This window comes from Onychostoma macrolepis, chromosome 01, assembly GCF_012432095.1.
Source record: "Onychostoma macrolepis isolate SWU-2019 chromosome 01, ASM1243209v1, whole genome shotgun sequence".
NCBI lineage: Eukaryota > Metazoa > Chordata > Actinopteri > Cypriniformes > Cyprinidae > Onychostoma > Onychostoma macrolepis.
In genome coordinates, this window is record NC_081155.1 from 7,469,243 (window position 1) to 7,497,062 (window position 27,820).

Here is a 27,820-nt window from a genome sequence, read left to right on the forward strand (position 1 = left end):
TTTGCAACTTCCTTTGGCCAATATACCTGCTCTGAGTTTTCTCCTATAATGCCTGATGAGGTTAGATGTGGAGGTATTTAAAGACATTTGTTTTGAAGGGTTTTTTTAGGAAAGACTGAGATCGGAAAATAAAGCCCACTTATTGTGATTCCTTCGCTGTGACGTGGACAGCATTTGGCAAGTGTCGAGGGGAGCTGACGAAGAGCTGGACCGAGCTTGTTGTGCTGTTGCGAGTCTTATCACGGGAGTGTGATTGCTGCGGAACCGAATTGTGTGTTTGTGCGACAAGAGAGGGGCGTTACTCATCGCGTTTACCGAGATGGCGTTTGTGCGAGTGTTTGTCTCCGTCCAAAGAGAGCTGAGTACTGTGAGCTTCTTCATTTTTGTTCAACCACAGTTGACATCCGGAAGAAATATACGGACAGTATTTTTGTTGTTGAAATGAAGCTGAGTTCTGAACGGGTGGCCTCTGCTGTTATTGTTTCGAGAAAGTTCTTCACATGCCGTTTTTGACACGTTACTGCTGCTGGGTGGACGCGAATGGCATTGCAGACTCTTTGATGTTTTTTTTGACAGTACTGATTTTCCTGTTCTGAGCATTAAACAATTGCTCTGGGACGTATCCTCTGAACCTTTCTTTTCTCTATTTCATAGTTGAACTTTTTGGACGTTCTATGGTGTTTTCATCTCAAGACGGTTGAAATTATTATTATTTTTACGGACACTTGAATAGACTTTCTGAACTGGGAACAGAGCTGGCTTTTGAACAAAACTGCACCTGTGTTTTTTTTGAGGTTTTTTTCCTGCTTCCGGAAACATTCGCATAGACAGTGATTTGTGCTGATTTTCTCTGGATCGTTCTTGCTTGTTTTTTTCTAAAAGGAAAAGACTTAATATTAACAGGTTTCATTGGTTGAACTGATTACCCTGCCATATATGGACACTCCAACACCAGCCCAGTCCTACGGCGAGGTAAAAGACTAATATTGGGTCATGACTGTTACTCAGGTATGTTGATTGTCATATAAAAAGTCAGTGATGTGAGATGTAAAATATTTTCTACGAACTGTTGATTTAACTGAATATCATCTGAACTTTCTGAGGGAACTGTTTCCTTGATTCTGATTGTTGTGGGGATTACAGTAGTAAACCAAGTAACTCTGAATGCAAGTTTGAGTTAAGTAAAAATTTATTATTTTTTGTACATTTACATCTTTAATTTTCAAGTGAAGAGTTTATTTGCATTTCTTTATTCTCTATTATTCTTGTGTTTTCTAAGGTGCTAACCAAACACTGTCAAAATAAACCCAAACTTCTGTTATCTTGGAGTAGGGGCATTCCTCCTGTCTTGTGGGCTGATAGAGGGGAAGAAGGGTTAATATTACCTCATACTCTGGGAGCTACCGTGTACATTATTAAACTCCAGAGCCTCAATCCCCATCAGTCGCTGTTACAGAAGACAAAAGCATACTCAGCAAGGCAGATAAAAAACATAAATAAATAAGTACAGGAATTAAATGTACTAGGATTTGAAGACCTAGATCTTGTCATTTCCCTAGTCGTCCAAGATATATCGCAGAACATAATCTTACCCCTACGTTGTAGTGAAATTTCCCGCTACATAGAGAACACCTGACAAGAGATCAGAGACCATTCCTTCATCCAGAATCACTCCAGATCCTTTAGATTCACAGCTCCATGTTGGTGCTTCTTCTCTTCAGTTCACTCATTTTAGGGTTCAGGCAGGGAACTGAGACAGCCATGGCAGAAGCTTGGTTTTGTTCTCAGTGACCCATTTTTGTGTTGATTTTGATGTTTGTGGATCATTGTCCTGTTGGAAGAACCAACCACGGCCCATTATAAAATTTCCAACAGAGGCAGTCAGGTTTAGACTTTTTTTTCTGTTATTTGATTTAATCCATGATGCCATGTGTCTGAACAAGATGTCCAGGACCTCCAGCAGAAATGTAGACCCACAACATCAAGAATACAGCAGTATATTTCATTGTACACATGGGGTACTTTTTATCCCTGTGTTCACCAAACCCATCTTGAGTGTTTGCTGCTAAAAAGCTAATTTTTTAGTTTCATCTGACCACAGAAGCCAGTACCATTTGATGTTCCAGTCGTGTCTGATAACTGAATATGCTGGAGTTTTGGATGAGAGCATTTTCCTTTCTAGATTTTTTCTTGAAACTTTCCCAAACAACATGTGGTGATGTAGGTGCTGTTTGATGATTTTTTTTTTTTGATGCTTTCTGACCTTGAGACTCAACTATTTTCTGCAATTCTCCAGCTGTGGTCCTTGGAGAGTCTTTGGCCACTCAAACTCTCCTTCTCACCGTGCATTAGGATGATATAGACACATGTCCTTTTCCGGTCAGATTCATAACATTTTCTGTTGATTGTAAAATTTTAATTATTGCCCTGATGGTGAAAATAGGAATTTTAATGTTTTTCTAACAGACACTTTCTAATTTGTGAAGTTCAGTAGGCCTAATCCTTTGCTGCACACCAGAAATATATACTTTGATTTTTCTCATTGTGATGCATGATTAAGGGAATTTGGCCATGGCTGGATAATTTCATGCTCCTAGTCACAATGGTGTAATAAAAAAAAAAAAAATGCTAATATGAATGGGAATATACTTCAGAGATATTTTAATCATAAGAATTTGTACCATTGTGACCATTGTGTGTTGGAGAGAAACATTTATTTCATAATGTGATTTTCCCCCACTTTCACTTTTTTTTACTTAAATGATAGGTTATATATATTTTTTTAATGAAAGATCAAATGGATAAACAATGCAGACTTATTTTTACAGCCTTCTTTGATCATATTTACCGAGGGTATGAATAATTTTGAGCACAACTGTAAATGATAGCCTACTTTGTAAACGTGTTACCTTCCCAGTCAACAATGTGATCTCACAGTGATGTCACCATGATCTCCCAGGATACTCGTGATGATGTCACAATGTGAGGTAACAGTGAGCTAAAAGTGTAACCTCACAGCGCCCTCACTGTGTGCTCATACTAATGTGAGGTCAAAGTGCACTCACTGCACAGAGACTAGATACCCAGCATGCACTGCAGCATGAAGCTTTTGACTGTCACCATTGTTGAGATTCATACACTGATTCTTGATGTCTCTCTTTGTTTTTAAATGACACCAAAGTTCAAAATGTTTGTGATTTATGCTTTTAAAATCATTCATAAATTATTACACTGTTTGACCCTATACTGTATAATCAAAAAGCTGTTATAATTAAAATGTTCAGATTAATAACACTTCACAAAGACTGGATACTGAATCTAGGCGATGATTTTATTGTTATCAACAACAAACCAATGTCACCTGGTTGCAGTGTCTTTTTGGTGTTACCTGCCATAATAAATGTGCTTTACAAACACAGTTACAGCAGCCCAAAAAAATATAATGTTATAAAGTCAAGGGTCAAGAGCCCAACTAAAGCAAACACTAATCACTTTGATGGTAACATCAAAAAATAATAAAATAAAACATATCATTCTCAATAGGTGCTTTTGTAGATATCAGAAATAAAGTCAGTCTGGTTAGTAATGAGTGGAGCAGGTGATGCTGTTTGTGGAGTTGTTTAATCATTATCTGCTGAGATCTTCAGAGATTTAATGTATTCTTTTATTTCAGTTGATTTCATCGAAGGCTGTGTCTGGAAGTCAGTTGTATGTTTGGAGAAGGTTCTTATAACAGAAATCTGTTAGCTGGGCGTGCACTCATGAGCTCATCATGTGAGAGCACTGTGATATCTCTGTAATAGTGTTGAGAAACAGGAAGTAGAATGTCCCCCGGTGACTGATATTTGAACTGCTAATGAGCTCATATATTACTCACACTGTGAGGATCACTGTATGAGAATGGTGTGATATCACTGTGATCATCGCGTGATCTCACGTGTTGACTGGGTTGTCACCATCTCCTAAACATGACAATACATCAGTAAGTGTCTGAACCTGCTGCTATTCTCAATATAATCCATAGAACTCTCTTCAGTACTAGTTTGACTGATTTATGTATCTTGTGGAAGGTTTTATAATGTTGTTGATTAACTTTTCTTCATGTTATTGCCTGTTCAGATCAATAGGAATATGCTGCATTAAGAGGCAGAGCACAAAGGAACCAATCATGAGCTCTGTGGGCGGAGCCACATATGATTGACAGGTTACATCTCCTTTAGTAAATAAATCATCTGATCACCTGATCTTCGCTGATGGACCATGCATGCGTCCCAATGTGCATACTATCCATCCTAAATTCTATGTGATATTAGTAATTTTCAATACTATTTAGAGCAGACAGAGGTGTAAAGTCCAGGGGCCAAAGAGTAAAAGTCCTGCCATGTGTTTATTCCACCCATGAACACTCAGCTGATTTCACCAGAGGAGGAACCAACTCATTCCTTTCAAGTCACAAACGAGTCTCGAGTCAAATCCCAAGTCCTCAAAGAGTTAAAGTTAATGAGATAATTAAGTGACTAATTAAATGATGATTGTGCATTAGTGATGAACACAAAAATCGCAATAACGTTTTTTTTCTTTTTTGGCGGAAACGGGCTTCTATAGATTTCAAAACAGAGGCAAATATTAAAACAAATCACCAAAAAAAGAGAAAGAAACAGGCTAGCACACAATGACCATCATTCTCTCACAAAGTGTCAAAGGAAATTTGGGTGTTGAACATGTTTTCGGTGGTTGTGATGAGAACAAATGAATCTTGTGGGTTTTAATTATCTTCAGTGGTTGTGGTGAGAACAGATGAGTAAATTATTCCACAGCTGTGCAGTTATCAAACAGTCGCTCATTGAACAGTTGAACACAGGCTTTGTGTTTGCTGCTTTATCACTCATCTGACGCTGCTGTAGATCACCGATACGTCTTCCACAGTTTGAACATTTGATTGCCTAAAAAAAAATAATAATCAAAAACAGGAGCGCAACAGTGTTATAGCTCAGATCTGTGCTGTTTAAGTTGTTTTTCTCACCTCACGGCAGCATCAGGCTGATGAACTCTTATATCGTCATACTGACATTCATTGTCTTCTGGTCTGTTCGTCTCTTTCTTTCGGTGATGTTGGACAGTTGTGCTCTGCATCTCCTCAGTATCTCTGGATTCAGGAGTTGTTCCTCTGCTGGGTTTCACATTGGCATACAGAGCATCACTGGCTGTATCAGGTTCAGAAAGAGGCTCTGAAACTCTCTGTGACACGTCAGAATAGAGATCATTCTGAAATATGAGAGAATACACAATGGATCGGTGTTTTTCAGAGGTGAGGTACAGCTTTTACCCAGCAGCAGGTCTCAAACTTTTCAGACCAAATACAGCATCAGATCAGATAGAACTGCTGACTGATTGATTTTTTGTAATGTTGCTTTGTGTCTGAATGATTTACCTCTTTCATTTTGAGATCTTCAGTTTTAACAGTCTTTTGTTTCCTCCTGTTATAATCAGACAGTTACATCATATTAATGAACGTACAGAGAGAAAATGATGTTCTTAAAAATTTATAATAAACATATTTGAGCCATTTTTCTACTATATCAGGACAATAGTGAACAAATATATAATCACTGCAGTGTTTTATTGAACTCACATTATAAACAGGATGAGGATGATGATGATGAATAATCCTCCTCCAGATGCTGCTGTGATCACAAACACATTCGTACCAGCACCAAGATGAACTGAATGATGAAGATCATCATAATTAACAAACTGATGAATGATGTGAAGATACAGGAGTGTGTTAATAAAAGCTTCACCTGTGACAGTAACAGCGTCTGATCTCTGAGATCCATGTTGATTGTGAGCCTCACAGTAGAAGCGTCCACTCTGTAGAGCACTGAAACTCTGTCCAGATCCAACAGCTGAGCTTTGATTCTCCTTAAACCAGCTGATTTCTGCAGGTGGGTTTGAATCACTGCTGCAGCTCAGAGTCACTGAACCTCCCTCCACTATTTCACCAGATGGACTGATGGACACTGAGATGCTCTTTGGTGGATCTAAAAAAAAAAAAAAAAAACACACACACAGAAGTATATATATATATATATATATATTTTTTTGCAAGAAGTAATTTATGGTCATCAAGCCTGCATTTATTTAATCAAAATTTTAATATACTTTAAAATACATTTTATTATCAATGTTGGAAACCTGTGATACTTTTTTTCAGGATCCTTTGATTAATAAAAAGTTTAAAAAGCACAGCATTTATTTAAAATATAACTTTTGTAACAATATATGTTGAAAAGCTTGAGGTCAGTATTTTTTCTTTTCTTTTTTTTTTTTTTAAAGAAATTGTTTTCATTCAGCAAAGATTTGCTAAATTGATAGAAACAGTCATCATAAAGATTGATATTGTTAGAAAACATCTCTATTTTGAATAAATGCTGTTCTTTTTATTTTTTTATTTATCAATGAACCCCAAAAAAGTATCACAGTTTCCAAAATAAATAAATAAAAAATAAGCAGCACAACTGTTTCCGATATTGATAATACATCAGCATATTAGAATGATTTCTGAAGGATCATGCACTGAAGACTGGAGTGAAAATGCTGAAAATTCAGCTTTGATCACAGAAATAAATTATATTTTAACCCCTTAACTGTCACCCACAGTTTTGAACAGAGACATTATAGTGCACTATCCAAACTTAATTTTTTATAATTCATGAATGAAAATATTTTGTAACATGATTTTAATGTACCATTTACATGGTAATGCAATGTCTGATTTTAAAATGGGTTTCAAAGGATGAATTTTGAAATTTTAAGTTTTCTACTGATAAATAATTTCTTATGATTTCTAATTCGTGATAGAGAAAAAGGCAACTAAGAAGACTTTCTGTGACAAAGGTCAGAATTCATGTCATGATGTAGATTTTTTTCAGGTGCACTCTTGTCATAAACAGAGGTGTCAAATCCAGGGTCAGAAAGTAAAAGTCCTGCCATGTGTTTATTCCACCCATGAACTCAGCAGCTGATTTCACCAGAGGAGGAACCAACTCATTCCTTTCAAGTCACAAGCAAGTTTCGAGTCAAATCCCAAGACCTCAACGAGTTGAGGTAATTAAGAGATAATTGAGAGACTAATTAAATGATGATTGTGCATTAGTGATGAACACCTGCTGTTACTGTGAATCACAGAGGATCAGATGTTGATGTTTTATTGGTTAAAATGATACCACCATCATGTAGATCAGTGTTTGCTTTAGTTGGGCTCTTGACCCTTGACTCCTGTGTTAGATCTCTCTGTAGCAATGCATGTGCTGTTGTAAAGCGGAGAGATCAGTGCTGTGCAGTGAGCAACTGTTAGTTGTTATCATATGATGAGGTAATCATCAGGTGCTTACCTGTTTGCATCCAATATACTGAGTGTGTATATATATATATATATATATATGCACATACAACATTTTTCATTTTTTTAATTTATGTTCTGCTTTTGAATAAACAACTCTGTGAAACCACAGTACGCAATGAATTTACTGCTGTAGTAGTTATAGAGAAATAATTTTAAATCTAATGCATTTAAATATTTAAACTCCAGTCCTACTCAGACACACACAGACATCAAGAACCAGCGTATGAATCTCAACAATGGTGACAATCAACAAAATGCTTCATGCTGCAATGCATGCTGGGTAACACCACAGTATGAATAATTATTGTCACCACTGTTGAGGATCGTATGATAAGTGTTCATGTCTAAAAGCCTGAGCAATATAATTCTTAATTTTTTCCAATATTTAATATTACGATGGCATTTGTTTAATAGTAAATTCCTGCAGTTCTGTAACGGCTGAACGTCAGTAAATAAACCAAAGAGAGACACCTTCATGATGTTCATTCAAGTGACATAAAAGCCAAAAGTGTAAGCTCATCTGCTTCCTCAAGCTTTTAATTCAGCAATGTGCAAATGTTTGTTGTGAAGCAATATTTCAATTGCTTAAAAGCAATCCATTCTCAGTTACTAAAAGGGTCAAGAGCCCAACTAAAGCAAACACTGATCTCCATGATGGTGGCATCATTTTAACCAATAAAACATCAACATCTGATCCTCTGTGATTCTCAATAACAGCAGGTGTTCATCACTAATGCACAATCAACATTTAATTAGTCTCTCAATTATCTCTTAATTACCTCAACTCGTTGAGGTCTTGGGATTTGACTCGAAACTTGCTTGTGACTTGAAAGGAATGAGTTGGTTCCTCCTCTGGTGAAATCAGCTGCTGAGTTCATGGGTGGAATAAACACATGGCAGGACTTTTACTTTCTGACCCTGGATTTGACACCTCTGGTCATAAATTAATCTATTACTTTTCCTACATAATTTTTAACAGAAAAAGTGGTAAAATACCTATTTAGGAGTCTTAGACCTTTCCAACGATATATAGTTTGTCATGATTAGATTAGGATTTAATTGTAAAATAGTGAAGTAAAGGTAGGCGTCCCACAGGGTGGACGGTGACAGTTAAGAGGTTAAAGTATGTTAAAATAGATAAACATTATTTTAAATTGTAATAGTATTTCACAATATTACAGTTGTTTTCTGTATTTTTGATCAAATAAATGCAGGTTTGATGAGCATAAGACACTTTCATAATGCTGCATAATGCTTATCAAAAATGTTAATATAATAAAATCCTTTCATGTCACCATTTCGCCAGCCTAAACTTCACATAATAGGCCTGTAGGTGGCACTTGGGCTTCATTAACTATGATAGTTTCATGAAATAGCAAACGGCACATCATACATAAATGTAAGTTAATTGAATACTGATTACCATTATTGCAACTTTTGGTGCTGCAAGATTTTGTGACATGCTTTTGTAGTCATTTAGCATCCATTTTCTCAGCGATGTAATTTGTTTTATAAAATGAGACAAACCGCAGATCCAGATCGCTCCACAAATAAGCTTGTCTGTCCCATGTAATTTTCAACCGATTTATGAATAAGAACGGAAAATGACTGCTCAACGTCTTGTGCCAGATCATGATTGGTTGGTGTATTATACATGACAAACGAGCATTGATGAAGTATGTAATATTCTAAAATATATAATATATGGATTTTAAATTAAATCGACACACTAACTTTGATTACTGATGAAAAAAAGTTTAAAATATTGCTTGGTTTATTTTTTACATGTTGATTTGCTTTATCAACATAGAAATGTTTTCTGAAAACACTTGCAATTGCTGCAAACGAAGCAATTCAACAAAAGTCAAGGGTCAAGAGCCCAACTAAAGCAAACTCCAATCTCCATGATGGTGACCCCAAAACGAAACATTTTCAATAAGACACCAACATCTAAACCTCTGTTAATTCTCCATAATAACTTATGTAGTTGTCTGACAGAAATAAAGTCAATCTGGTTAGTAATAACTGAAGCTGGTAATGCTGTTTATGGAGTTGTTTAATCAGATCTTGAGAGATTTAATGTCTTTTATCTTCAGTTCATCTAAGGCTGTGGCTGAAGAAAGTTGTAGTTTGTGTTCTTATTTCTCTTTCTTTCAGTGCTTGTTCACAGCAGGTGTTTGAATGATTGAAAGAATGTTTCAGGAACATCATACTAACCTTTAAATAACATTCTACTAACATTAAGGAAACTGGATATTTTTGTTCTTGGAATGTTACAAATCAACAGTCCTAGAATGTTGAATTTTAAATCAAAATTAAGTTGAAAGAACGTTTGAGGAACATCATACCTTATAAAAACGTTCCTCTAACATCAAGAAAACTGGACATTTTTTATGTTCCCAGAACCAACACTGAATATTTGGAGAACGTTCTTATAACAAAATTCTGTTAGCTGGGCTGTGGTTTTTGAACATACTGTGGAATATCAGTCAGTCAAGCAAAATGCACGCAACCCATAGCAACAGATATGACAGATATGTAAAAATAAACAGGAATTTTCCGACTTTTGAGTGATTAGTTACCGTTTTGTGCACAATGTCATGTTAATTCAAATGCATTTTGTTTTATTGACTGCAGTATCATTGTTATTTGGCTGAGGGGCACTCAGACAAATAACAATAATTTTGAATAATTTTGAAAAAGGGCAGGGGCTTGAGCCCCCAAAATTAATTTTTATTTTGCAAATATGATTCTCACAAATGTATTTTCTGCAAGGGTTTTTAATTTAAATTAAAAATAATTAAATGTTTTCCTATTTCACAATGTATGCATGCATGACAACAGCAAAAACTATGAGGAAAAATAACTCTTACACTTGTGAAGAGCTTTTTTATATATAACTACAATTTGCAATACCAAACAGGACCCCATGGAGATGCATTCAGAATGACTAAACACAGCAGAATACAGTGATCTGAAGGAGAGCCGACAGCATCAATGAACTGTGTCAGTGTTAGTGACACTTTTGAGAAAATTGAAAAAAATTGAGTGTTTAATCTTATCATTATACATTACTGACACTCTATCCTCCAATTTGATACTGTTAAGTGCTTTGACACAATCTGTATTGTTAAAAGCGCTATATAAATAAAGATGACTTGACTTTTGCCCCAGAGATATGTAGTCTTAAACTAAAAAAACACATAAACTACAAAAAAGTTTTCAAAGACAAATTTAAAGAAAACCTCAATCTGTACTCACATGTGACACTGAGATGAGCAGCAGGAGAGATGTAAGTGTGTCCATGTACAGCACAGCTATATCTGCCTGCATCCTCTCTTCTGACTGACTGCAGCAGGAGTTGATTGTTTCTGTCTCTTCTCTCAGTTAATGGCTGTGAGTTTCTGTACCAGATGAATGTTGCTCCGTCAGTCAGAGCGCAGCTGCTTTTACATGTCAGACGGACTGAATCTCCCTCTGTCACTGTCTCAGGAGACTCCACCTGAAGATCTGAACACAACACACACATCTATATCTAGTGCTGCTGTCATACACGGATTATTATTCAACATGATGCACAGAAGAAGAGTGAAACCTCAGGAAAGTCACCTGTGACATTAAGAGTCACTCCTGGATAACCAACCCATTTATCTTTATCAGTTGTGAATCTGAAACAGTACACGTGTGCATCTTTCTGTGTCACATGACTCAGTCTGATGGTGCAGTTCTGCTGTTTATCTCCCAGATACTGAAGCCTCTGACTGTATTGACGGTCCTCAGACAGATCTGGGGGCTCTGTACCCTTTATTACAGGTCCTTTGGTCCAGAACACTTTCGTGATCTTATGTCCAGTAGGGTATGTATAAGTGCAGCTCATTATCACTGATGAGTTCTTTAGTGCACAGATGTGTGAAGGACTGTAACTCACACCCCAACCAGCACCAGAAACCCCTGAAACAGAAATCATCAGGATGAAAATGTTGTTTTATCAGTTACAACAGACCATGAATGCGTTACTTTTTTACTATTTTAAAACAGCAACTCATTACTGGAAATAGGAGCTAATTTTCACAGCATCTATTGAGTGATAAATCATGAAGTTCATCATCAGCTTTTATGAAGGGTGTTGCAGAAAAGCAAAAATAAAAGCACAGAGACAAAGGAGTGAAAAAATAACCAGGAAATCAGCCGTGAACAACATGCTGCACTATCAAATAATGAAAAAACAAATAATAAGACTAAAATGATCAAACTTGATTTATCAAATACCTAGTGTGATTTGTGTGGCTTGTCTACCATCTCTGATCTCATCTATATGCTAGTGACCTCCTTTGACACAATAAATATTTAACTTATGCACATTTACTTCCACGAACATAAGCTGAAAATATTCACAATCTATTGTTACGCTGATTTTTGTCCAATCAGATGTTCAGAACAATGAGCATGTCCCTCCTAAAAACAGCAAAAAATAGCAAATGGCAAATAACAAAAGACTTGGATATTTATAAAAGGATCAAGTCCTTTGACGTATCTCAGCCAAACTTCCTGTTTGAAAGAAAATATGTGAGTACAGGACAGAAGAAAGTGCTCATCAGCCGCTCAATGTGAAGCCTTAAATAAAAACATCAATGTTTGTAATGTGAATGTAACAGAGACTCACCGTGAATCATGAGCAGAACGATCAGAGGAAGACGAGGAGCCATTCTGACCGACATCAGCAGAACATATATCTATAATACAGCATTAATCAGCACTTACAATCAGAACTTGTAGTGTGCGTACAGCACCCTATTCTTAACATTTCTCATGTTATGTGAGCCACAATCATCAGTTTTCATTGAAGTACGAGTGTGTTTGTCTTACCGTTTTGAAGCTCATCAGATCGACAGAAACAAAATGAATGACTTTAACACATGAACTTTAACTTTAGATTAATGGGTTTTGTGGTTAACACTGTTTTAATGGCCATCAGCGGAAATACCACAGCCCCTCCCTCAACAGGAGAACAACATTACTGGACTAAAACTAAAGAAAAATAGTGAAATAAGACAAATAATTTCATTATTTTTAATACTGGTGATTTACAGGTGACACATGAATGTTGAGGTCAGTAGTCAGAGGCTAGTTGTCAGTAGGTCAGAGATGGTGATCTCTGATGGTAGTTTGAGGGTTTGTACAACACATATGAGATGATCACAAATAAGATAACTTTGAGACCATTAAATTATACATTGTCTATTTTGAAGTTGCATTATTATTATTTTGTTAAGCAGTTCAGAGTAAAAGCAGAAATATGTTGTAGATTAAAAAAAAAACTCCTATTGCCCACTGAACATCACTGACATCAGTGCGAATGACTTCATCAGTTTAGATTAGGATATTGCAGAAATAAACACACAGAGACAGAAGTGTGAAAACAGAGCAAATAATCAAACACAAAACAGTTAAGACTAACAAAACAATCAGCGTTGATATCAAGCTCAGTGATATCCAAATGTGAATTGTGTGGCTTTTAGTTCATGTCTATCAGCTCTGCAATCTTTTATAAGCTACTAAAGTCTTCTGACACATGAACCTCTACTATGGCGGCATTCCACTATGATTTTGGGCACACTCACAAACGTCAATAAGCACTTCCCCTCGCGGGAATCCCCGCTACCAGTGACGTGGACGAGGGAAGTTTATATGGACAAAGCCTCAACCCCTCCATTTTGACAGAGTGAGCAAGTCTGCTTCATTTGCACACTTCAGGCCGATCCACAGACCACAATGCAACATGCTTATGACATCACCACAGATTGCATTTAATTTATCAACACCCCAAACAATAGAGTAAAAAAATACAAAAATTGATAGTTCTGTCAAACGATTATTTGCATCTAAAATAAAAGTTTTTGTTTACATAATATATCATTGATTACATTGCACAAGTGCCCACTACTATGTGTGTACTATGTATATTTATTATGTATATAGAAATACACACACATGCATGTATGTATTTAAGAAAAATATGTTATGTTTATATTTTGAATATATTTTTATACAAGTACAAATTTATATTCATACAATTTATAATGTAAATACATGTAAATATTTTCAAAATATATAATGTTTGTGTGTATTGATATATACATAATAGGGGTGTAACGGTACACAAACATGACGGTTCAGTAGGTACCACGGTTTTGATGTCTCAGGTTCGGTATGGTTTCGGTACAGCAGGGGAAAAAGCTAAATATAAAATTGCTTTTTTTTTTTGGGATTAAACAGTGGTTTATCGAAAAAAAAAATAAAATAAATAAAAATAATAATAATAATTGCTCTTTCCCTAAATAACTTCAATTATAACAAAAAAATTCTTAAGGGACAAAAATCTACCTCAGCTTATGTTCTAAACCAGTGGTTTTCAAACTTTTTAAAGAGCGACCCTGTTTTTTTTTTTTTTTTAAATTGACCTGAAATTAGTGAGGTTGCTTTGCCTTTATGCACATCTATTCTGACATATCATATTTTGTCCAGTCCCCCATAGTTATGAATCACAACTGCGATTTCAAGAGAATATGCGGATGTCACTTCCGAAAGTTTGTTGCAAGTACGCCACATTGGTTCTCTTGGCAGCATGAAAAACAAAACTTTTATTCAAATTCTGAATGGAGAATAGGCTACAGCAAAGAAAGCGCACTTCCTTAAAAAGCTGTCACTCATTTCATTTTATCGCGACCTCTAATTCTGCTATAATCAATGAATCTGTGCATAATTAATCTCTTATTTACATCACCTCTACACTTTGTTCCCCAGTCAACAATTCGATCTCACAGTGATGTCACCATGAGCTCACAGGATACTCGTGATGAGGTCACAATGTGAGGTAACAGTGAGCTAAAAGTGTAACCTCACAGCGCCTCACTGTGTGCTCATACTAATGTGAGGTCAAAGTGCACTCACTGCACAGAGACTAGGTACCCAGCATGCATTGCAGGATGAAGCTTTTGATTGTCACCATTGTTGAGATTCATACACTGGTTCTTGATGTCTCTCTTTGTGTTTAAATGACAGAGTAGTTAGTAATGTTTGCGTCTTATGCTTTTATAATCCTTCATAACTGATTATGAGACTGCTGGATCCTATGCTGTATAATCACAGAGCTATTATATTTAGAAACTTTAGATTAATAAAATCTCACCAATACTGCATATTGAGTGTAGGTGATGACTGTGTTGTTATCATCAACAACAAACCAATATCACCTGGTTGCAGTCTCTTTTGGTTTTCCTTGCCATAACAAATGTGCTTCACAAACACAGTTACAGCAGCCCCAAAAAATATAATGTTATAAAGCCAAGGGTCAAGAGCCCAACTAAAGTAAACACTAATCACCACGATGGTAACGTCAAACAAAACAATAAAACATCATCATCTAAATCTCTGTTAATTCTCAATAAGCGCTTTTGAAGATGTCTGACAGAAATAAAGTCAGTCTGGTTAATAATGAGTGAAGCTGGTGATTCGTTTATTTCAGTTGATTTCATCGAAGGCTGTGTCTGGAAGTCAGTTGTATGTTTGGAGAAGGTTCTTATAACAGAAATCTGTTAGCTGTGTACTTATGCTGTAAGCTCACCATGTGATATCTCTGTGATTGTGTTGAGAAACAGGAAGTAGAATGTCCCCCAGCGACTGATATTTGAACTGCCTCCTCTCAACCTGCTCAACATTTTGAATTCACAATGAACTCATATATTACTCACACTGTGAGGATCACTGTATGAGAATGGTGTGATGTCACTGTGATCATCCCTTGTTCACTAGAAAAATTTTAATTCTTGATATCAGGAATTAGATTTCCACTAGTAACAATGTTAATTCTTGATATCAACAATTACATTTTCACTAGTTAAAATGCTAATTGTTGATATCAAGAATTAAATTGTTGATATCAAGAATTAAATTGTTGATATCTGTAATTGTATTTTAACTAGTTAAATGTCACCATAGGCTGCCATTCAAAATCAATTGTTGATATCAAGAATTAATTTCTTACTAGTAAAAATGTCTATTCTTGATATCAAGAATTAAATTGTTGATATCAGAAAATAAATTGTTGATATCAAGAATTAAATTGTTGATATCAAGAATTTAATTGTTGATATCAAGAATAGACATTTTTACTAGTAAGAATATGGCAAGCCGTTTTAACTTTTATTCATTCTCAGGATATGACTTCTTGATATCAACAATTCAATTTTCACTAGTTAAAATGTTCATTCTTGATATCAGCAATTAGATTTCCACTAGTAACAATGGTTATTTTTGATATCAGCAATTGCATTTCCACTAGTAACAATGTTAATTCTTGATATCAACAATTACATTTTCACTAGTTAAATGTCACCATAGGCTGCCATTCAAAATCAATTGTTGATATCAAGAATTAATTTCTTACTAGTAACAATTTAATTCTTGATATCAGAAATACAATTCGTACTAGTAAAAATGTCTATTCTTGATATCAACAATTTAATTCTTGATATCAACAATTTAATTCTTGATATCAACAATTAAATTCTTGATATCAAGAATTAAATTGTTGATATCAATAATTTAATTTCTGATATCAAGAATTGAATTGTTGATATCAAGAATTGGGAGGGTAATTTTTGATATCAACAATTTAATTCTTGATATCAACAATTTAATTGTCACTAGTGACAATGTTCATTTTTGATATCTGAAAATGTATTTCTGATATCAACAATTGGGAGGATATCAACAATTTAATTCTTGATATCAACAATTTAATTCTTGATATCAGAAATGAACATTGTCACTAGTGACAATTAAATTGTTGATATCAACAATTTAATTTTGATATCAACAATTGTATTTTCACTAGTTAAATGTCACCATAGGCTGCCATTGAAAATCAATTGTTGATATCAAGAATTAACTTCTTACTAGTTGAAATTCCAATTTCACATATCAGAAATACAATTCTTACTAGTAAAAATGTCTATTCTTGATATCAACAATTAAATTCTTGATATCAACAATTTAATTGGCACTAGTGACAATGTTCATTTCTGATATCAAGAATTAAATTGTTGATATCAAGAATTAAATTGTTGATATCCTCCCAATTGTTGATATCAGAAATACATTTTCAGATATCAAAAATGAACATTGTCACTAGTGACAATTAAATTGTTGATATCAAGAATTTAATTCTTGATATCAACTATTTAATTCTTGATATCAACAAAGCCAGTTGATATCTGAAATTGCCCTTGCAACTAGTGAAAATAGAATTACTGATATCTTAAATAACATTTTAACTAGTAAAAATACATTTACAGATATCAAGAAATGCCATTTTTACTAGTAAGAATAGCTATGGTAATGAGTTAATGAATATTAATGAGTTCTGGTTTTCCCATAATCCTTACGTCAGCACTGGCCAAAGATGGCGTAAGAACGTCCAGCAGAAACGGCTCCATTATTTATTTGTTTTGTCAATGAAACATGAAATTACGGCTGGATATATTTATTTATTTTTAATCGTTTTTTTTTTTTTTTTTAAGTAATTTTATCCTGTTTCTTTTTATTGGTCACCAAGTCCTTCGGATAATTAAAGGAAAAATGAACAAGGCATTCATTCAGCTATAACATAAAAAAATAATGTCGTTTTTTCAAATGTTTATTTTTGGTTTCATTACACTTTCTTCTAATACATCAAATAAGAAATACAACCAAAATGAAAAATAAAACATAATACTGCGTCATACAAAGTTCTAACGTTTTGCTGGAATTTATTATTATTTATTTTTTGCACTCTGCCCAATTCGGCTCGGATTTTCTTGACCATTGGGACCAAACGTGATACACACTGTAATATCCTAATACTTGCATTATTTTTCATATAACATGTTGTCCAGCTGTTGAAGTATCGGTGGACAAGATGAATGATAAAGTCTATCTGTCTGTCTGTCTCAGCCATTTCAATGTTACCTTAAATTTGACACTGCATTGATACACTCTTCTGAAAGTTAAGACATGAACAATTGTAGTGGGTTCGGAGTGGAAATGGACAACGATTTAATAAGAATTATGTAATCTTGCACAGATTATTATTTTTTGTGTGTGTGTGTGTGTGGGGGGGTCGTTTTATAAATTTAATTTATAAAAACTTTTGGAGCAGTTTTTGTTTGTTAAATGTAAGTTTTTTGTTGTTGTTGTTGAAGTAACGACCAAGCGGCCAGCGGCACAGTAAGCTGATCATAGCCTATGTTTGATCATAGCCTTCTCAAATCATCAGGACTTGCCTAAAATAAAATCTATAGAAATAAACAGTTCAAGCATATCACAATGTTAGTTTAAATGTTTGAACTATATAAATGTGCGCTAGGTGCATATCTCATTGTTTGTGTGAAGAGTGGAAGCTGAAGCGCACTTTGCAGGACATGGAGGCGCCAGAGAGGTCACTTGCATTTTTTATTGATAGTGGAAACTTAAAATAGGCGTACGCCGTAATTTTTGCTCTGGGTCCGGGCTAAATGCAGAGCTCGGACCCCTCTACCTGTACAGGGGGAGTACCCTGCGGACAGCAAGCCAAATACGCATAACCGTTACTCAGTTTATTATATGTAAGGGTGAACTCATGAAATATATCTATAGAAAGATTTAAATTACTACTTTAAAACTAAATAATTCAAATCGAAAACAAAACTATTTCATTATGTAATTCGTAAAGATGCATTTCTCTCTAAAGGCACGTCCAATGAGGAGATGGCGAGTCATTTTTCATCACAGTCTAAAATATAAAAATAAGGAAAAGCCTAAAACAGGCCCGATTATACTTTTTTTCTGATTTTTATGTTGCTCTGCTCTGAATTCCTTAAACTTTAAAGGATTTTCTGCAACGCAATTTTGTCTGATATGTGAAGTATTTATTAGCCTATTTTTTTTAATCCATGCAGCAAATGCTTTAAAAACGGCTTTAAAAATACTTTATTGCATTCCAGATGATTTTAAAGAACTTTTCACTTTAAATTTTATGGGTAGCTTGAATGTAAAACATTGTCATGAATTCGTTGTATTCCCCTTTGTGAAATAGGCTACAAATTGTTGAAGTCTTATGAGCACGATTTTCTCTTTCTATTTGACGTAATGTTTAGCAGAAATTGACTTTGGCATGCAAAAGTCTGATACATTCATTATTAATGGCATGGCTGGTTCAGTCGACAGAAATACGGGACACACGGGCCTATAATCTACTGCTGAAATATTTCATGGTACGCACAGTGCATACAGCCGTACACCTGCAGGCGTCACTGATCTTGCCCATCTGGTTCATTGCTTATTATCATTATTATTATTATTATGGATGATTCCTTATCCTGTGGCTCCCTCTAGTGAATGAAATTAATATCACAGGCTTCATCTTCCAGTTGAAATGGCTGATAGTTTAGAATTTGATTTCGGCTATTTGAAAACAGTGAATACATTGAATTCTATTTACAGTAAGTGAAAATTGCATATTTATGCACTATTTAATGATTGTAATATTTTCTTGCAGTAATAGTAGTTTGATGCTGTTTGTACTACTTATTGCAAATAGTGGGCGATATCTGCACCTCAGTACTGTAGTTGGCTACATTATAAAACAGTATACAATAATAGCGTATTGAGTGTAAATGATAATTTGTATTAAAATTATTAACTGGATGCCGCCCATACAACTAACCCTTTATAACCAATAACAACACGTTATTTTCCAGTTTTGGAATATTTCCTTAATTTTTCTTGAAAATAAATGCCTTTCCGATGTGATAGGGGATGTAAAAAAGAGAGTAAAACGAGGTCGGCAGAAGGCGGAATCGAACCCGCGTTTATCGCGTCAAAAACTTTCTGCTTTACGCTCTACTACCTGCGCCACTGAAGCTGACAGCGTTTGGAAGTTTTTTGCAGTATTCTAATTCTACGACACGTTGGTAGGCGGAGTTATCATGAGTAGTCTCTGCCTAAATGAAGACAAAATAATTATTAAAAATAGCCTACAGGAACGTTTTATTTTCATGAGAGGGCAATCGAATGTGCCGTTCTCTTTTGGGCTCTGTACGTTGTCGTCTATCCACCATAAACATTTATAAAGGGCGGCACTCGTCATTAAATTATGCACATATCCAAAAAGGAATTCATTACTATGCACATATCCAAAAAGGAATTGTTGATATCAAGAATTCAATTGTTGATATCAGCAATACATATGTTTAAATGTTAAAAGGGTGACAAAACTATTACAGATATCAAAAACGCATTTCTTACTAGTTGAAATTCCAATTTCACATATCAGAAATACAATTCTTACTAGTAAAAATGTCTATTCTTGATATCAACAATTTAATTCTTGATATCAACAATTTAATTAATTGTTATCAACAATTTAATTCTTGATATCAACAATTTAATTTCTGATATCAAGAATTAAATTGTTGATATCAAGAATTAAATTGTTGATATCAAAATTACCCTCCCAATTCTTGATATCAACAATTCAATTCTTGATATCAGAAATTAAATTATTGATATCAAGAATTTAATTCTTGATATCAAGAATAGACATTTTTACTAGTAAGAATTGTATTTCTGATATCAAGAATTAAATTGTTACTAGTAAGAAATTAATTCTTGATATCAACAATTGATTTTGAATGGCAGCCTATGGTGACATTTAACTAGTGAAAATACAATTACAGATATCAACAATTTAATTCTTGATATCAACAATTAGCATTTTAACTAGTGAAAATGTAATTGTTGATATCAATAATTAACATTGTTACTAGTGGAAATGCAATTGCTGATATCAAAAATAGCCATTGTTACTAGTGGAAATCTAATTCCTGATATCAAGAATGAACATTTTAACTAGTGAAAATTGAATTGTTGATATCAAGAAGTCATATCCTGAGAATGAATAAAAGTTAAAACGGCTTGCCATATTCTTACTAGTAAAAATGTCTATTCTTGATATCAACAATTAAATTCTTGATATCAACAATTTAATTCTGATATCAAGAATTGAATTGTTGATATCAAGAATTGAATTGTTGATATCAGAAATTAAATTATTGATATCAACAATTTAATTGTTGATATCAAGAATTTAATTGTTGATATCAAGAATTAAATAGTTGATATCAGAAATTAATTCTTGATATCAACAATTAAATTCTTGATATCAAGAATAGACATTTTTACTAGTAAGAATTGTATTTCTGATATCAAGAATTAAATTGTTACTAGTAAGAAATTAATTCTTGATATCAACAATTGATTTTGAATGGCAGCCTATGGTGACATTTAACTAGTTAAAATACAATTACAGATATCAACAATTTAATTCTTGATATCAACAATTTAATTCTTGATATCAACAATTAGCATTTTAACTAGTGAAAATGTAATTGTTGATATCAAGAATTAACATTGTTACTAGTGGAAATCTAATTCCTGATATCAAGAATGAACATTTTAACTACTGAAAATTGAATTGTTGATATCAAGAAGTCATATCCTGAGAATGAATAAAAGTTAAAACGGCTTGCCATAGTTACTAGTGGAAATGTAATTGCTGATATCAAAAATACCATTGTTACTAGTGGAAATCCAATTCCTGATATCAAGAATTAATATTTTAGCTAGTAAAAATGGCATTTCTTGATATCTGTAAATGTATTTTTACTAGTTAAAATGTTATTTAAGATATCAGTAATTCTATTTTCACTAGTTGCAAGGGCAATTTCAGATATCAACTGGCTTTGTTGATATCAAGACTTAATTGTTGATATCAAGAATTAAATTGTTGATATCAAGAATTAAATTGTTGATATCAACAATTTAATTCTTGATATCAACAATTTAATTGTCACTAGTAAGAAATTAATTCTTGATATCAACAATTGATTTTGAATGGCAGCCTATGGTGACATTTAACTAGTGAAAATACAATTGTTGATATCAAAAATTAAATTGTTGATATCTTTAATTTAATTCTTGATATCAACAATTAGCATTTTAACTAGTGAAAATTGAATTGTTGATATCAAGAATTAACATTGTTACTAGTGGAAATGTAATTGCTGATATCAAAAATAGCCATTGTTACTAGTGGAAATCCAATTCCTGATATCAAGAATTAATATTTTAACTAGTGAAAATTGAATTGTTGATATCAAGAATTCATTTCCTGCGAATGAATAAAAGTCAAAACGGCTTGCCTATTGCCATTACCATGATATAAATTCTTGATATCAAGAATAATATTTTTTACTAGTAGCAATTTAATTGCTGATATCAAGAATTAGCATTTTAACTAGTGAAAATGTAATTGTTGATATCAAGAATTAACATTGTTACTAGTGGAAATGTAATTGCTGATATCAAAAATAACCATTGTTACTAGTGGAAATCTAATTGCTGATATCAAGAATGAACATTTTAACTAGTGAAAATTGAATTGTTGATATCAAGAAGTCATATCCTGAGAATGAATAAAAGTTAAAACGGCTTGCCATATTCCACAGCTGTGCAGTTATCAAAAAATCGCTCATTGAACAGTTGAACACAGGCTTTGTGTTTGCTGCTCTATCACTCATCTGACGCTGCTGTAGATCACCGATACGTCTTCCGCAATTTAAACATTTGCCTAAAAACAAACAAACAGAACAACAGTGATGTTACAGCTCAGATTAGATGATCTGTGCTGGTGAAGTTAGTGCTAGTTTACTTTGTGCTAGTTAAGTTAGTTTTGATTCATTTGTTTTTTTCTCACCTCACGGCAGCATCAGGCTGATGAACTCTTATATCGTCATACTGACATTCACTGTCTTCTGGTCTGTTCGTCTCTTTCTTTCGGTGATGTTGGACAGTTGTGCTCTGCATCTCCTCAGTATCTCTGGATTCAGGAGTTGTTCCTCTGCTGGGTTTCACATTGGCATACAGAGCATCACTGGCTGTATCAGGTTCAGAAAGAGGCTCTGAAACTCTCTGTGACACGTCAGAATAGAGATCATTCTGAAATATGAGAGAATACACAATGGATCGGTGTTTTTCAGAGGTGAGGTACAGCTTTTACCCAGCAGCAGGTCTCAAACTTTTCAGACCAAATACAGCATCAGATCAGATAGAACTGCTGACTGATTGATTTTTTGTAATGTTGCTTTGTGTCTGAATGATTTACCTCTTTCATTTTGAGATCTTCAGTTTTAACAGTCTTTTGTTTCCTCCTGTTATAATCAGACAGTTACATCATATTAATGAACGTACAGAGAGAAAATGATGTTCTTAAAAATTAATAATAAACATATTTGAGCCATTTTTCTACTATATCAGGACAATAGTGAACAAATATATAATCACTGCAGTGTTTTATTGAACTCACATTATAAACAGGATGAGGATGATGATGATGAATAATCCTCCTCCAGATGCTGCTGTGATCACAAACACATTCGTACCAGCACCAAGATGAACTGAATGATGAAGATCATCATAATTAACAAACTGATGAATGATGTGAAGATACAGGAGTGTGTTAATAAAAGTTTCACCTGTGACAGTAACAGCGTCTGATCTCTGAGATCCATGTTGATTGTGAGCCTCACAGTAGAAGCGTCCACTCTGTAGAGCACTGAAACTCTGTCCAGATCCAACAGCTGAGCTTTGATTCTCCTTAAACCAGCTGAAGTTCAGAGCAGGTGGGTTTGAATCACTGCTGCAGATCAGAGTCACTGAACCTCCCTCCACTATTTCACCAGATCCAGTTATAGACACAGAGACGTTCCTGGGTGGGTCTATAAGAATATCCAATTCAAGACCTCTGATGCATTTTGAAGTTACTAATCTGAGGGGGGAAAAATCATATGTTTTATACTTACACATGACGTTTAAAGTCACAGCAGCAGAGTATTTCTCTCCGTGTTCATTTCTGGACTTGCACTTGTATTCTCCACTGTGATCAGAGCTGATGTTTGAGATTCTGTAGTTTTTTCCAGATCCTACAAATGTTCTTCCTTTAAACCAGCTGAAGTTCAGAGCAGGTGGGTTTGAATCACTGCTGCAGATCAGAGTCACTGAATCTCCCTCCACTATTTCACCAGATGGACTGATGGACACTGAGACACTCTTTGGTGGATCTTAAAAACAAAACAAAAAAAAAACACACACACAGAAGTATATATATATATATATTTTTTTTTTTGCAAGAAGTACTTTATGGTCATCAAGCCTGCATTTATTTGATCAAAATTTTAATATACTTTAAAATACATTTTATGCAATACTGATTTATTATCAATGTTGGAAACCTGTGATACTTTTTTTCAGGATCCTTTGATTAATAAAAAGTTTAAAAAGCACAGCATTTATTTAAAATATAACTTTTGTAACAATATATGTTGAAAAGCTTGAGGTCAGTATTTTTTCTTTTCTTTTTTTTTTTTTTAAAGAAATTGTTTTCATTCAGCAAAGATTTGCTAAATTGATAGAAACAGTCATCATAAAGATTGATATTGTTAGAAAACATCTCTATTTTGAATAAATGCTGTTCTTTTTATTTTTTTATTTATCAATGAACCCCAAAAAAGTATCACAGGTTCCAAAATAAATAAATAAAAAATAAGCAGCACAACTGTTTCCGATATTGATAATACATCAGCATATTAGAATGATTTCTGAAGGATCATGCACTGAAGACTGGAGTGAAAATGCTGAAAATTCAGCTTTGATCACAGAAATAAATTATATTTTAAAGTATGTTAAAATAGATAAACATTATTTTAAATTGTAATAGTATTTCACAATATTACAGTTGTTTTCTGTATTTTTGATCAAATAAATGCAGGTTTGATGAGCATAAGACACTTTCATAATGCTGCATAATGCTTATCAAAAATGTTAATATAATAAAATCCTTTCATGTCACCATTTCGCCAGCCTAAACTTCACATAATAGGCCTGTAGGTGGCACTTGGGCTTCATTAACTATGATAGTTTCATGAAATAGCAAACGGCGCATCATACATAAATGTAAGTTAATTGAATACTGATTACCATTATTGCAACTTTTGGTGCTGCAAGATTTTGTGACATGCTTTTGTAGTCATTTAGCATCCATTTTCTCAGCGATGTAATTTGTTTTATAAAATGAGACAAACCGCAGATCCAGATCGCTCCACAAATAAGCTTGTCTGTCCCATGTAATTTTCAACCGATTTATGAATAAGAACGGAAAATGACTGCTCAACGTCTTGTGCCAGATCATGATTGGTTGGTGTATTATACATGACAAACGAGCATTGATGAAGTATGTAATATTCTAAAATATATAATATATGGATTTTAAATTAAATCGATACACTAACTTTGATTACTGATGAAAAAAAGTTTAAAATATTGCTTGGTTTATTTTTTTCCTTCTGTCCATCTAATATTCAGTGTTGGTTCTGGGAACATACAAATTGTCCAGTTTTCCTGACGTTAGAGGAACGTTTTTAAAATATATGCTGTTCCTCAAACGTTCTTTCAACTTAATTTGCACGAAACCCATAGCAACGCCTCAGATTGACAGATATGAAAAAATAAACAGGAATTTTCTGACTTTTGAGTGATTAGTTACCGTTTTGTGCACAATGTCATGTTAATTCAAATGCATTTTGTTTTATTGACTACAGTATCATTGTTATTTGGCTGAGGGGCACTCAGACAAATAACAATAATTTTGAATAATTTTGAAAAGGGCAGGGGCTTGAGCCCCCAAAGTTAATTTTTGTTTAGCAAATATGATTCTCACAAATGTATTTTCTGCAAGATTTTTTAATTTAAATTAAAAACAATTAAATGTTTTCTTATTTCACAATGTATGCATACATGACAACAGCAAAAACTATGAAGAAAAATAGCTTTTTTATATATAACTACAATTTGCAATACCAAACAGGACCCCATGGAGATGCATTCAGAATGACTAAACACAGCAGAATACAGTGATCTGAAGGAGAGCCGACAGCATCAATGAACTGTGTCAGTGTTAGTGACACTTTTGAGAAAATTGAAAAAAATGTAGTGTTTAATCTTATCATTATACATTACTGACACTCTATCCTCCAATTTGATACTGTTAAGTGCTTTGACACAATCTGTATTGTTAAAAGCGTTATATAAATAAAGATGATTTGACTTTTGCCCCAGAGATATGTAGTCTTAAACTAAAAAACACATAAACTACAAAAGGCTTTTCAAAGACAAATTTAAAGAAAAACTCAATCTGTACTCACACGTGACGTTCAGATGAACAGCAGGAGAGATGTAAGTGTGTCCATGTAGAGCACAGCTATATCTGCCTGCATCCTCTCTTCTGACTGACTGCAGCAGGAGTTGATTGTTTCTGTCTCTTCTCTCAGTTAATGGCTGTGAGTTTCTGTACCAGATGAATGTTGCTCCGTCAGTCAGAGCGCAGCTGCTTTTACATGTCAGACGGACTGAATCTCCCTCTGTCACTCTCTTAGGAGACTCCACCTGAAGATCTGAACACAACACACACATTATATCTAGTGCTGCTGTCATACACTGATTATTATTCAACATAATGCACAGAAGAAGAGTGAAACATCATGAAAGTCACCTGTGACAGTAAGAGTCACTCCTGGACGACCAATCCATTTTCCATCAGGTTTATCAGTGATGAATCTGAAACAGTACACGTGTGCATCTTTCTGTGTCACATGACTCAGTCTGAAGGTGCAGTTTTGCTGTTTATCTCCCAGATACTGAAGCCTCTGACTGTATTGATGGTCCTCAGACAGATCTGGAGTCTCTTTACCCTGTACAGGTCCTTTGGTCCAGAACACTTTCGTGATCTTATGTCCAGTAGGGTATGTATAAGTGCAGTTCATTATCACTGATGAGTTCTTTAGTGCACAGATGTGTGAAGGACTGTAACTCACACCCCAACCAGCACCAGAAACCCCTGAAACACAGAATTCATCTGGATGAAAATGTTGTTTTATCAGTTACAACAGACCATGAACGCGTTACTTTTTTACTATTTTAAAACAGCAACTCATTACTGGAAATAGGAGCTAATTTTCACAGCATCTATTGAGTGATAAATGATGAAGTTCATCATCAGCTTTTATGAAGGGTGTTGCAGAAAAACTCAAATAAAAGCACAGAGACAAAGGAGTGAAAAAATAACCAGGAAATCAGCCGTGAACAACATGCTGCACTATCAAATAATGAAAAAACAAATAATAAGACTAAAATGATCAAACTTGATTTATCAAATACCCAGTGTGATTTGTGTGGCTTGTCTACCATCTCTGATCTCATCTATATGCTAGTGACCTCCTTTGACACAATAAATATTTAACTTATGCACATTTACTTCCGCGAACATAAGCTGAAAATATTCACAATCTATTGTTACGCTGATTTTTGTCCAATCAGATGTTCAGAACAATGAGCATGTCCCTCCTAAAAACAGCAAAAAATAGCAAATGGCAAATAACAAAAGACTTGGATATTTATAAAAGGATCAAGTCCTTTGACGTATCTCAGCCAAACTTCCTGTTTGAAAGAAAATATGTGAGTACAGGACAGAAGAAAGTACTCATCAGCCGCTCAATGTGAGGCCTTAAATAAAAACATCAATGTTTGTAATGTGAATGTAACAGAGACTCACCGTGAATCATGAGCAGAACGATCAGAGGAAGACGAGGAGCCATTCTGACCGACATCAGCAGAACATATATCTATAATACAGCATTAATCAGCACTTACAATCAGAACTTGTAGTGTGCGTACAGCACCCTATTCTTAACATTTCTCATGTTATGTGAGCCACAATCATCAGTTTTCATTGAAGTACGAGTGTGTTTGTCTTACCGTTTTGAAGCTCATCAGATCGACAGAAACAAAATGAATGACTTTAACACATGAACTTTAACTTTAGATTAATGGGTTTTGTGGTTAACACTGTTTTAATGGCCATCAGCGGAAATACCACAGCCCCTCCCTCAACAGGAGAACAACATTACTGGACTAAAACTAAAGAAAAATAGTGAAATAAGACAAATAATTTCATTATTTTTAATACTGGTGATTTACAGGTGACACATGAATGTTGAGGTCAGTAGTCAGAGGCTAGTTGTCAGTAGGTCAGAGATGGTGATCTCTGATGGTAGTTTGAGGGTTTGTACAACACATATGAGATGATCACAAATAAGATAACTTTGAGACCATTAAATTATACATTGTCTATTTTGAAGTTGCATTATTATTATTTTGTTAAGCAGTTCAGAGTAAAAGCAGAAATATGTTGTAGATTAAAAAAAAAACTCCTATTGCCCACTGAAC

The 27,820-nt window shown here is 34.2% G+C and overlaps 2 protein-coding genes across 2 annotated transcripts; both read right to left on the reverse strand.

Annotated features, from left to right (window-relative positions):
- Positions 1–865: 865 nt before the first annotated feature.
- Positions 866–27,201, reverse strand: LOC131520798 (B-cell receptor CD22-like). The gene is made up of 9 exons (XM_058745311.1): positions 27,147–27,201; positions 26,088–26,432; positions 25,741–25,989; positions 23,344–23,601; positions 23,017–23,259; positions 22,848–22,938; positions 22,647–22,692; positions 22,239–22,480; positions 866–4,943 (listed from the first exon to the last, which is right to left on the reverse strand). The coding sequence occupies exons 1-9, from the start codon at positions 27,199–27,201 to the stop codon at positions 4,886–4,888; spliced, it is 1,587 nt and encodes a 528-aa protein (XP_058601294.1). The 3' UTR covers positions 866–4,885.
- Positions 4,918–12,123, reverse strand: LOC131521564 (sialic acid-binding Ig-like lectin 14). Its single transcript, XM_058746467.1, has 7 exons — positions 12,069–12,123; positions 11,015–11,356; positions 10,667–10,915; positions 5,633–6,041; positions 5,432–5,477; positions 5,119–5,265; positions 4,918–5,023 (listed from the first exon to the last, which is right to left on the reverse strand). The coding sequence occupies exons 1-7, from the start codon at positions 12,121–12,123 to the stop codon at positions 5,006–5,008; spliced, it is 1,266 nt and encodes a 421-aa protein (XP_058602450.1). The 3' UTR covers positions 4,918–5,005.
- Positions 27,202–27,820: the final 619 nt, after the last annotated feature.

Bases quoted from the DNA above. Each gene is read 5' to 3' on its own strand.
- LOC131521564 (XM_058746467.1), bottom strand. From the start codon at position 12,123: ATGTCGGTCAGAATGGCTCCTCGTCTTCCTCTGATCGTTCTGCTCATG. The intron at 10,916-11,014 runs GTGACTTTCCTG...TGTTGTGTTCAG, and splicing joins AGTGACTCTTAATGTCACAG to ATCTTCAGGTGGAGTCTCCT. The intron at 5,266-5,431 runs GTAAATCATTCA...CTCATATTTCAG, and splicing joins AAGATCTCAAAATGAAAGAG to AATGATCTCTATTCTGACGT.
- LOC131520798 (XM_058745311.1), bottom strand. From the start codon at position 27,201: ATGTCGGTCAGAATGGCTCCTCGTCTTCCTCTGATCGTTCTGCTCATG. The intron at 26,433-27,146 runs GTGAGTCTCTGT...TCTGTGTTTCAG, and splicing joins CGTTCTGCTCATGATTCACG to GGGTTTCTGGTGCTGGTTGG. The intron at 22,693-22,847 runs GTGAGTTCAATA...TGATTATAACAG, and splicing joins ATCCTCATCCTGTTTATAAT to GAGGAAACAAAAGACTGTTA.